At 40.6% G+C, this 11,952-nt stretch overlaps 1 protein-coding gene and 1 non-coding gene across 3 annotated transcripts; both read left to right on the forward strand.

Moving 5' to 3' along the window:
- Window positions 1-410: 410 nt before the first annotated feature.
- On the forward strand, window positions 411-6,506 carry ppp1r35 (protein phosphatase 1, regulatory subunit 35). Of its 2 annotated transcripts, none has more exons than XM_056400793.1 (6): window positions 411-1,660; window positions 3,574-3,773; window positions 4,948-5,038; window positions 5,626-5,750; window positions 5,840-5,930; window positions 6,041-6,506. In XM_056400793.1, exons 2-6 carry the CDS (start codon window positions 3,579-3,581, stop codon window positions 6,343-6,345), a joined length of 807 nt encoding a protein of 268 aa, XP_056256768.1. In that variant the 5' UTR covers window positions 411-1,660; window positions 3,574-3,578; the 3' UTR covers window positions 6,346-6,506. The 2 variants fall into 2 exon arrangements, with proteins under 2 accessions (XP_056256768.1, XP_056256767.1); XM_056400792.1 differs by having other exon boundaries at window positions 414-1,660; window positions 4,948-5,068.
- A 4,862-nt stretch (window positions 6,507-11,368) lies between these two features.
- LOC130185927 (U1 spliceosomal RNA) lies at window positions 11,369-11,532 on the forward strand. The gene has a single exon (XR_008830226.1). It is a non-coding gene; the product is annotated as a U1 spliceosomal RNA (small nuclear RNA).
- Window positions 11,533-11,952: the final 420 nt, after the last annotated feature.

Genomic DNA, 11,952 nt, shown 5'->3' on the forward strand with positions numbered 1-11,952 from the left:
CATATTTGATTTTGGTGGCTAAAGATCAAAGGTCAAGGTCACAGTGACTTCACAAAACATGATTTTGGACTTGTGAAATCAATATCTCAACAATTCCTCAAAAGAACTTCATATTTGGCACAAATATCCACTTGGAGAGGGAATTTCATTACTCACAAAACATGTTTTTGGCCATAACTCACAAATTCATACACTAATTATAATTAGACAATTTAACTCAAATGTCTATAAGGATAAAATGAAGTGATGACATTTTATATCCAAATGATCAACTCTATCTATTAATTAGTAATTATTAATTACTTATTTGTTGGCTGATCAACCACAGATTTATTCAGGAGAAGAAATCCTATAATCACAATATCAGCTGATTGAAATGTAGATAGATACTTTATCCCCTATGGGAAATTCATGAGTCCATTAGCTCATTGTTGATAATAATAAAAAGTTAATAATAAATAAACAATAATAATAATAATTAAATTAGTCCACTTCCTTTGGCTGAGGTGTTGTATAGCCTGATGGCAGTGGGAACAAAGGATCTCCTGAACAGTGAGATGAAACGTTTGAGTTCTTGTCGCTCCAATCACTGAAGGCCATCGTCAGATCCCTGTACTCCTCTTCCTCCCCGTTCCTGATACGCGCCACAATAGCTGTGTCATCCGAGTATTTCTGGATGTGGCAGGACTCAGGAACGGAGCAGAACAGTCCCCTGTGGAGCCCCAGTGCTGCTCATCACTGTCCCTGAGACACAGTTACCCAGCCTGGTTGCAGCCTGCCTCAGTACACAGGGCTTGTAGGAAGGCTGAAGAAAAAACAGATTATGATCTGATCTGCCAACTTATTTACATGAAAAAAATAGAAAGAAAATAAAGAAAACACAAAAGAAAACACTAAAGTGTAATCAAGCAGTTGAATTGCATAAGTATATTTGATATTTCCAGAAGATCTGTAGTGTCTGAATATCTGGTTAATCTCTTCAGTGTTTGTGTCCACAGCGCAAAGACAGTTTTACATAAGAAAAATAGAAAGGGTAATAGAGTATGTATGTGTGTGTGTTTTCATGTCACCTCAGTTTTTTTTCTCCAGGTCATTATACAAACAAAAACAAGTCTTATTTCAGTTTTTCTTGTATTTTGTTTGACTGTTCCTGCCAATCAGTGATGAGAAAAGGAAAAGTGAGATAGGTGAAGAAAGGAGGAGGAAAATGAAAGAAAATAGGGCCCTTTACTACAATTTTCAGTCAGTAGCCTATTATCCAACAGGTAAACATCACCTGGTTAAACAGGAGTCAGTGTCAGTGCAGTGTTTTACAGACCTACTCAGTGTAGCAGTTTATTAGCTCCTCCCAGAGGAACTGGATAAATGAATCAAACTGAACTGTGTTTATTTAAAAAAAAAAAAAAAAAAAAAGTAACTGACTCTAACTGTGGTCCACAGTCCAGAACAGCAGGCGGCGGTAACGACCTTAACGCTGGTTGTCACCCGCCACTAAAGAAGAAGAAGAAGGAGGAGGAAGCGGAAGTACCTGAACGAGGAGGCGAGTTTAAAAGAGAAACGGATGATTTCCATTAAACGCTGTGATAACAAAAACGTCTCCATTATCCGCAGAGAGAGAGCGAGAGAGAGGGTGGTTTCTGACCGGACAGGTGACACACAGGTAATGTTGTGATACCTGTGCTTTAGTGTGGAGCAGAGACACAGACGATGTGACCGGGTGTCAGTTTATGATTCCTCCGTTAGTTTCCAGCACATTTCTTAAATGTTGGCGGCTTCCAAACGCCAATGACAAACGGTCTCCTTGGAAAGAGTAGAGTTTTATCGTTGTAAAATGTATTTCATTGTTGTAAATACCTCAATAGTGGGGCAGATAGGCAAAACAGTTGTGCATTTTATGACTACAGCATGAAAGCTTCATCTTATAATCTATAAACCCCAAGGGTTTATTTCAGACATGGAGGCAATTTGTATTTTACCTCTGGTAACATTGAGTGGTCAATGACCTCAGAATTGCCTTTTTCCACTTTTTGCCCCATTTCTCCATTATAATCATGTATATCTTAAAGATATGCGTATTTGTTGCTATGGCCATGTAACATAATGTTGCTTAGAGAACCATATTTGCCAAGGAACTGCAGAACCCATCGTTTCCAGGTATTAAGGTAGCTATAGCTTGTTAAAGACACTGACAACTTCTGCTTTATGTTCTATGGAATTACACGACGAGCTAGCACATTAGCGAACATGATAATCAGAAACTAACATGCTAGTTTGGTCTGGACTAGGGTCCTTGCTCCAGGGAGCTATGCCCTGTCCCAGAGGCCACATCTGAAATGCCTCCATGTCTGAAAATAAACTTCATGGTTTATAGAAGACATGACTCACTGAATTGTTGGTTTTGATGTAATCTGGATTGTGATTGGCTCAGCATGACAAATGGTAGATGTGGACTTTCTGAGGATAAAGATATGAACATTGAATTGTGAGTAATAGTAAAGATGTAAAAGTAAAGATGGAGGGAAGAAGGAAAAGAACAGTGACAATATCAAGTAAACGCCACAACAAGATGTTGAGGAAAGACACTGCTGCTACGTGGACTTCGTGGGCCTGAGGAAGGCTGAAGTAGTCTGCTATTGTGCTGGTGTTGCTGGGAAAGTAGAGACGTTTACAGATGTATACAGTGATATAATGATGTGGCTTTATGGTCACTCTAAAGCCCGTGGAGAAGTAAATTAGTTCTTAGAAGGTTGAACCAACTCTGAACTGGCACTGGGGTTGCGTTGGTTGAAAGGGGGTATCAGCAGAAACCTTTGACTCACGACCATGTCAGTATTTACTCAGTAGAAACCATAGTCTGTTAATAAAGATGGATGTAGCCTTTGTGACGTCACCCACAGGTTTTTGATGAGCGGATTTGAAGCTCAGAGTGAGCTGCTGTACCGTTGACATCTTGACAGTGAAAAATGGACAAAGAGGTGGGCGTATGTGGAGCTTAGACTTCAGTGCACACCTGTCACTCGGAGAGGCCACACTCAATTATATATAGCTTTGAGCCTTAATAGAATGTAAACAGGTGAGTTATATAACAGTTGTCATGAAGGAGGAAATTAGCTCTAGAGACCAAAACTGTTTTTGTACCAGGCTGTAAACATGTTTACTTCTGTGGTAAAGTTGGACATTTTAACATGGGAGTCTTTGGGGATTGACTCACTGTTGGAGCAAGACTTTAGTGGTCATTAGAGGACCTGCAGATTTTGGTATGGATTTTGGTGGATTCTAGTTAGCCTCGGTCAGTACGTATTTATTTATTTATAATTGTTTTTTTTAAATATATTTACTTTATATGTCCTCTCTTTGATATTTAGATGAACTTAAATGTTGATAATGTAGTGTGTGTGTGGCTCTGTGGTGCTGTGATCCTACAGCATCTGATAAAAGGTGTTTGTGTTAATTATATTCAGCTGTGATGGTAATGGTTCTTTCAGCAGAGACCCATTACTTTATAATTAACAAATGTAAATGTTCTTTAAGGAGCATTGCATTAAAAACATGTCTCATTTCTGTTTTTTCCAGTCAGGATGAGTTCCTCCTCCTTCCCCTCTCCTCCCCCCTCTCCTCACCCAGCCCCCCTCCCTTTCGCATCCTCCTCCTCTTCTCTGACTGGCTGTCCTGAACTCGACCTGTCTGTCACATTCAGCTTCACCCCCAAGACCAGCCAAACACAGCTGAAGCCCTGCCTCCAAGGACAGACCAGAAGAAAGAGGGACACACAGGTGATGATGTCATCCTGTAGTCCTGAGGCCTGTACTACAAAGCAGGATCTGAGGTTATTGTGGTAACTTCAAGTTTAACTCTGGCTTTTCAGTCCTACGATGGTGGTTCACTAGTTGCTTGTTGTAAATCACCATGGTAACTGATGCTGAACTCCTAACCTGCTCCAGCGCAGGTTAACTTCAGAGGATCAGATGAAAACCTGTCAACAGCCAAACTACTGACCAATCAGATACCTGGAAAAAATGAGTCATCATTCCTACAGGATCCTGACAGGAACAAGAGTTTACAATAAAGTGATCAATAACGATGATCAGTAGACATTTATATAAATCAGTGGAATCATTTTGCTGTTCCAGACCAGTATGTGTCCACTCTCTGTTTTATAACAGAGCTTGCATGGAGAGTTTATCACACTAAATAAATATTTCATAACTATTATAGCTTCATTTTAATTGAACAAAGACTCTTTAATCTGACAGGATTCCTGACAGTGATGATGATTTTTACTCTCTTCTTCATCACTGCAGCTCAGAATAACACTCTATCAGACTCTGTGATGATCACTGGAAATAAAACTAAACCTCCGATGTCTTTTTAGTAAAAAATTCTCCACACACTGTTGAATATTTCCATGATTATAAATTTGATTTATAATTTTTATACATTTTAGTCAGACTGACTCATCAGACATCAGCTACTTCTCTTTTCTTTCTCTCCTCTCTGCAGCCGAAACAGTCTGACATGAACTTTAACTGTTTTATCTGATTCACATGTTCATAACATTGTTCACTGACTGAAGAGAAAATACTGAGTAAGAAACAATGATAATTCATGCACTTATTTGCCATATATCCTTAGCCTGACTTAAATTATATTTTTACATAATATTTTTTTATTCCAGTCATGTGATCATATTGTTTACATTTCACCTTGTTGAATGTCACTTGACAACTCTTCCTCTTTCACATGAACGTGCCTGTAGCCGGATAGGTGAACCCAGGGTTAACTGAGCCAGTTGATAACCTGCTTCCTAGTACAGGTTATCCAGGACGGCCAATATTAGGTTTAGTTAACCCAGATAACTAAAAGTTATCCTGGGTATGTTGAGCATGCTTCGTGCAGGCGTGCGTGCGAGAGTATGATGATGATGATGTCATTCTGTGTCTCCTGAAGTTGTGTTTTGTAGAACCTGTGGTCGTCAAGGTAACACCGGAGCCTGATGTCCCAATGAGCAGAGATGCCCCACTTCAGCAGCCAATCAGAGGTCAGAGGAGAAGCAGAGGATGTCACCATGGTAACCACAATATATCTATATATATATATATATATATATATATATATATATATATATATATATATATATATATGTATGTGTGTGTGTTTACACATGGTGTGCTGGATGTTCAGATCTAAATCTCACATGCTGACTTGAATGTTTCGATCTGAAAAATAACCCCAAAAACTTTTATACTTGAAATAGTACAACAACAAACAATGAACTATTGGAAATTTAATCAAGATCAACATGAAGAATTCAGTAGTGATTAAATTTCACAGTGAAGTATTTAGTCGTTTGTAAGATTGATATCGTCATGACAATTATTTGCTTTGTCATTTTTGTTAGCCATTTCACTGTATCCAGCTTTTTTAAACATGTAATAAAATGTGTTCTTGTAAAGTTTAAACCCTCTCTTCAGACACAGAACCATGTCTGATCAAACTGTCCTTCACATGAAACTGAGGATTGTTTCAGTAATGCCAGGTTTCCTGTTCTCTCACTCAGGCTGTCTCAGTGGTCACTGATAAATGTAATGATCAATAAAAGCAGATTGTTTTTTTCCTCCCCTCTAGTTGGTGGAGCCCCCAGACAGTCAGTGGAGCCCGCTGCTGCAGCATCCAATCAAGATGTGGGCTGTCTAGGCAGGGCGGAGCTAAACACTACTCTCGCTCTGAAGGCAGAGCTTCAGTCGCTGCAGGTTCGCACTTTTTCTCAATAGGCTATCAATAAATCATCACCGATCCATTAAAAGCAGGTTACCACGGTAACCTGTTTGTTGTCCTGTAGGGTGTGGAGTTTAACCCCGACAGGGCTGTTCAGGAGACTCTGCAGAGGTCAGAGAGGACCAAGAACCTGATCAACAGCAGAGCTACTGAAGGTAACACAAAGAATTTCATTGTAATTTTTCCCATTTCAACCCTCTCATTATAACCTGGATCATTCCATAATGAATTTACAAACAGTCTCTCTCTGTCTCTCTCTCTGCAGTAGTGAATGTCTCTCGCTCTCAGCTTCTCTTCACCTCACTGGTCAGTGTTGAAGTGCAGAAGGATCAGCTGATCAGCCAAATATTACAGGACAGGCGGCCGCTGGCCATGCGACCCCGCTGCCACGACAGCAAGGCAATGGATGGCCCCTCCCCCTTCCTCTTCATGTCCTCTGACCTGCTGAGACAGAAGCCCCTCCCACCTGAGGAGGTGCTTGTCAACTATAAGCCCCACCCATTACCACGGCCCACCCTCTCGTCCTTTGACCTCTACAAACGACAGATACGGTGGGAGGCCACACCCTAACCCACCCTAAGGAGAGCTGTGATTGACTGGAGATACTGACTTCTCATTGGACAGACTGTGTGATGACATTGATAATAATTATCTAATCAGTTTTTTAATTATTGAAATCGGTTTTTATTCTTGTAAAGTTTTGTTTTAAAAATAAAGTATTTTCAAACACTTTCACTCTGTGATGATGTCATGATGATGCTCTGCTCCCCATTGTCCAATCAGCGAACATCAGAGGGATTTCTTTCTGAGTGGTGCATCCCTGGGAATAATCACTTTGGATCTAAAATGAGCAGATTTGAAAATATGACTTCCTAAAAAAAAAAAAAAAGTGGTTTCTTGCCTAAACTAGCCCACCATGTGGGGTAAGTTGAGCCACCTGTGGCTAAAATATAGGTTACCATTGACAATGCTGAAGTGAAGCTGAAGAATTTCACCTGCTATATCAAAGCAAGACAAATTCAACACTGAATAACTTCTTAAATGTTTTAATTAAACATAAAGTTTAGAACTTCAAAGACCAATTTTCATCAACAGCCTATTTCAAATTTTCAGAACAAAATCAAGTTCAAAATGATGAACAATATTAACAGATTTTTTTCAAACTTGTGTGTTATTTTTCAAGCAAGAATCACAGTTCCTTGAATGTGAAAAAAGTATTTGGTCTGCTAAAAAGTTCTGTGAACTCAAAAGTGCTTATCACTTCTTCTAAGGGCCTTTGCGGAAAATTGATGTCTCTTCAAAAGTGTATGGTCACATGACCAATTTTGTCTATGGTTGCCTAGATACAAGGGGTGGCTCAACTTCCACACAGGATGAAATCCCCCTGCTCTCTCCTACGTGTCAGTTAAGATCAACAGAGTAACCGCACTGTTAATGAGAACACCAGAACGTTTTGGGTTGAACTTCATCAAGTGGATAAAAACAGTAATAAATTGTAGGTAATTGTGAATGACAACCTCAGAGACAGATTCAACAACAAGGCTGTACCTTATCTGCTCTGCTCTGTATTGTTATATGATTATTACTACAATATGTTATTATTATGATTATTAATATTAATAATAATCATAATAATAAATATAGACATGGGTAAAATTTATTATATTATATAAATTATTATATATACATACATATTATATACTATAAAACAGAGGGATATCACTGCAGGGAGGTGAGTGTTTATGTTGGAAAAATTGTGATACTTTATGACTACATAAAGTATCACTATCCTAAAGTTCAACTATCCTAAAGAGAAACTGTATTGTCCTGAAGTAACCTTTTCTTATTTTGACGTTATGTTTGTTTTCAAGACAGGAGTTGTCAGAGAGGAGCGGAGTGACCTTTGCTGTTCTTCATAGCTACTGCAGCCACACATTAGCTCTGATAAGGCATGAATCAAGTCTCTATTGTGTGTATCTCATATCAGCAAAGATGTGAGGTCACTCTCATATGTTCTGTGTATAAATCCTGTGTGAATTTTGTATTCTTTGAACATTTGCACTGCAAGCTCTTTGTGTGTAACTTGTTCCCTTGCTGCAAGAATAAATATCCTACTCTTATAATTTTCAGACGTTGTTCCTGAGTTTATTTGATAATTTTCCTAACAGTTTATAAGTATCAAGATGAAACAAAAGCAAGAAAACTATCAATGTTTGGGAACATGGAGCTGGTGGAGAGATATGATTGGTAGGTTAGGTTTATGTTCAGGACCTAGGTGGATATATTAGCTGTCTCTTTTTGACACCCTGAGGGCTATGGACTGTGTAACTGCCCCAAAAGTTAAACTTTGTCAATAAGAACATTGGAATATGGAAAACCAGAAGGGTTATGGTTACTAATGCAACATTACAACGTTAAGGATATGAATATATAAAGAGGGAAACAATATATACATGTATAGAAGATTTCTCTCAAATTTGACTTTACATTACTGTACCATATGCAATTTATTATAATATTCTGATTTACTCACCCTTTGTGTTTCGTGTCTTTGTGGGACTTTAGAATTCCTAAAGCTAAAAAATGAATTTATTAAACTGTGTATCAAGTGGATCAAATATGTAGTAAGGCCATTAAGGGCAGATTTTGTGGAAGTATTGGATAATTGACCCCGTAATGTTATTTTATTCTGACCTCATTGTTTATTTTATTTTATTTTGTTTTATTAGGCTATATAATCTTCCAGATCCTCCTCAGACATAGTTTCCATTGTCCTTGTGTGCACACGTTATCTCTCCCAAATTGTACAAAGTTCTTAAATTTTGAAAAATGTGGATGGCATAGGAAAGTAAACTGCCTTTTCTTGATGTAGGTTTTGTACTATAAACTGCTGCCCCAAAATAAAGAATTGAAAATAAACAAAACAAAGAGGATGTTAAAAACCAATAGTATCAGAGTATTGTATCAGATGTTAGTAGAGAAGTAAAACAGACAGTTCTCACAAAAGAAAAGAAAGAGGAATAGACTAAAACATTTTAATTGGCAGAAACTCCTGTTCCGGTCTATTACATACATCTATATACTTATAGGCGCTGAAGAACACAGAGGTTCAGGAGATCCTTTGTTCCCACTGCCATCAGGCTATACACCAACTCAACCAAAGGAAGTGGACTAATTTAATTATTAATTTGAATTAAATTAAATTATCCTTGTATATTATTTATCATAAACAATGTGTCATGTCCTTTTGTTGTTTCGGTTTGGTTTGGTTTTGTGTGTCACAGTTGTGTTGATTATGAATTAGTGATGCGTTATAATATCAAGCATGTAGAGAAGAAGAACCTTCTGATCTTGGTGACATTTTTTTTTTTAATTATTTTTTTGGGCCTTTTATGCCTTTATTGACAGTGCAGTAGAGAGACAGGTAATGGGGAGGCAGAGAGAGGGGGAATGACATGCGGTAAAAAGGGCTGTCTGATGTGACCTTAGCCTCTGCACATGGGGTGGATGCTCAACCAACTGAGCTACTCGACACCCTGTGTTGTGGCCCTGTCCTAATATGTTTCACCTCTGTTAAATCACCATTGCCTCCCTTGTGTGTATTTAGTCTCTTTGCTCCCTGTTGTGTGGGTCAGTTCGTCTGTTCAGTTTGGATTTGTGATGTGTCCTTGAGTCTTTTGCACCTGTGCTCCTATTGTTTTTGGATTTTCTTAATAGTAATGTCAATAGTAAGTGGGAAAATAATGAAGACACTATTGATGCCATTTTAGCTGGTGCAGAATGCAGCGGTCAGTGGTCAGTGGGCTTGCATATACAGATGAGCAGCGCAGGTGGAACTCAGGGACGTCAAAGAATTTTCGAAACGCTATGACAAGCTGTCCCTCTGTTGTGAGAGAATGTGGCTGTGTGCCATTTGTGTTCAGAGGGGTACAGATATTGGTCCTCCCGCTGTTCATATCAGCCTGTTGAGCTTGCTTTCAATTGTTTACTGCTGTTTTGGTAAATATTTGCTTGTGTTGAGCTGACAGACTAAATTTACATGTGTTTATTGGAATGCTATGAAGGAGGGCAGTGCTCCCGCCACCACTCCTTTTGTATAATAATCTTTAAGCAGGAGCTCCTCCGCTCGAGCTGATTTTGTTTTGTGTTTGCTTAGTTGACCAGCCAAGTATTTATTCTGGCTGTTAATTTTGTTTGTGGAGGCAGTGCTCTCGCTGCTGTTCCCAGTGTGTGATTAGCTGTGGTAGTTTTTGTTTTACAGTTAAGGGCAAGAAGGTTCTTGGCTAATAATCATAGAAATAAGTAATAAGATAAGCGCAACGCCGGGCCTTGTGTTTTGGTTGTTTGAATCTGTTTGTAAGAAACCAAGGGTTTCTGGCAGTGCTCTTGTTCCCTGTTCCCAAAATGAGATAGGGTGTACTTTGTTTCTGCTCATACCACAGTCAGACAGCGTTTCTGCTGGGTCTGGCTTGGTGGCATCAGGTATTGATGGTAACTTTTACTGGCTTAGGTGGTGCTTTGACCTTCGCTCCCAGTGTACATACAGTATCCTCTACTCAAGTATCCGCAGTTACCACCATGTTGACACCCCATTATTGTGGTGCTTGCATGGCCCCTCTTCAGCCAGATGATGCCCACGATCGTTGCCCACCTTGTCTTGGCCTTGAACACTTGAGGGAGGGCCTCTCACAACACCCCTACATGAATGCAGCTTCATGCCCCAGGTGTTACGGACCACCAGGCTGGCGGAGATGGAGCAGTCGCTCAGTAAGGAGAGTCTTTCCTGACCCTCCATCCTGGTGTTAAGACAGAGGACACTGGCATAGGCTCTATAAGGGCTACTGTCCACATGGCCCTAGGTCTTCTGCAGCTGGACATGCCATCTGAACTGGCACCTGTTAGCACCTTTTTTCGACACAGGCCAGCCACTACTGCCTTTACTGTTCCCCCCTCAAAGGAGTATTTGAGGGAGCTGCCAGCATGCTGGTAGGACACTACAAGGCACTCCCATCTTATTTCGGAGGGCAGGTCTGTGGCTGCTATGCAAGATGCAGCAAAGTTTGGCCTGGATCGCATGCCAGCTACTGAGCCATTGCGTCCCTCATAGTGCCCCCTGATGAAGCTCTGAGACTGGATGCCAGGAGTGCCAGGAGTGGGCGTGGCCTATGAGGTAACGGAAAAAAGGAATTGCGTGCTCTAATGTCTGCTTTTGCTCTTTCTTTGAGGGAGAAATGTGAGCTAGACATTCTTCTGTAGCCAGCCTGCGTAGGTTTTTGGCGTTGGTACGGTCGCCGCTGTCCCAGCGTGCCACGCGGCTTTCGCTTGGCTTTCTCAAACACGACTGGACACGTTGCTGAACGGCAGTTTTGCTTTGTTTTGGTACCAAAACCTTTGCGACAGTACAAAGACGATATCATGCGTACCATATGCCCTTGTCAAACTGCAGCATTGTATTCAACTTTTCAGCACTTCGTGTGTCAGATGAAGGTGAGCTAACTCTCAAGGCACTGAACTCTGGTATCATGCATTTTGGGCACCATCAGCCAGAGAGCTGTGCCTGGGAAGGAGCCCCCTTCTCAGACACTTCCAACTCATACTTACCTGGCAGGGGAGATACCATGATCAAGAAGGTGGTTCACCCAGGGCGAGGCTCAGCCATTGCACCCCGGCTGTGCTGACCTTTGCGAATTCCCCAAATGTGGGAATCTCGACTGCATAATTTCTGGTAGTGGGGGACTGCGTTCGCGCTCTCCCCTGATCATTACGTCAAAGAAAATCAGCTCTCTTCAAGATGATGACTCTTGAGGAGTTTGAGCTCCGAAGTTATGTTTGCGCCAAGCTTGGTGTCCACTAGAGTCTCTGAAAAGAGTGGGCGTGGCCTATGAGGTAACGGAAAAAAGGAATTGCGTGCTCTAATGTCTGCTTTTGCTCTTTCTTTGAGGGAGAAATGTGAGCTAGACATTCTTCTGTAGCCAGCCTGCGTAGGTTTTTGGCGTTGGTACGGTCGCCGCTGTCCCAGCGTGCCACGCGGCTTTCGCTTGGCTTTCTCAAACACGACTGGACACGTTGCTGAACGGCAGTTTTGCTTTGTTTTGGTACCAAAACCTTTGCGACAGTACAAAGACGATATCATGCGTACCATATGCCCTTGTCAAACTGCAGCATTGTATTCAACTT

The sequence above is a fragment of the Seriola aureovittata genome, chromosome 17 (assembly GCF_021018895.1).
Source record: "Seriola aureovittata isolate HTS-2021-v1 ecotype China chromosome 17, ASM2101889v1, whole genome shotgun sequence".
NCBI classification, from domain to species: Eukaryota; Metazoa; Chordata; class Actinopteri; order Carangiformes; family Carangidae; genus Seriola; species Seriola aureovittata.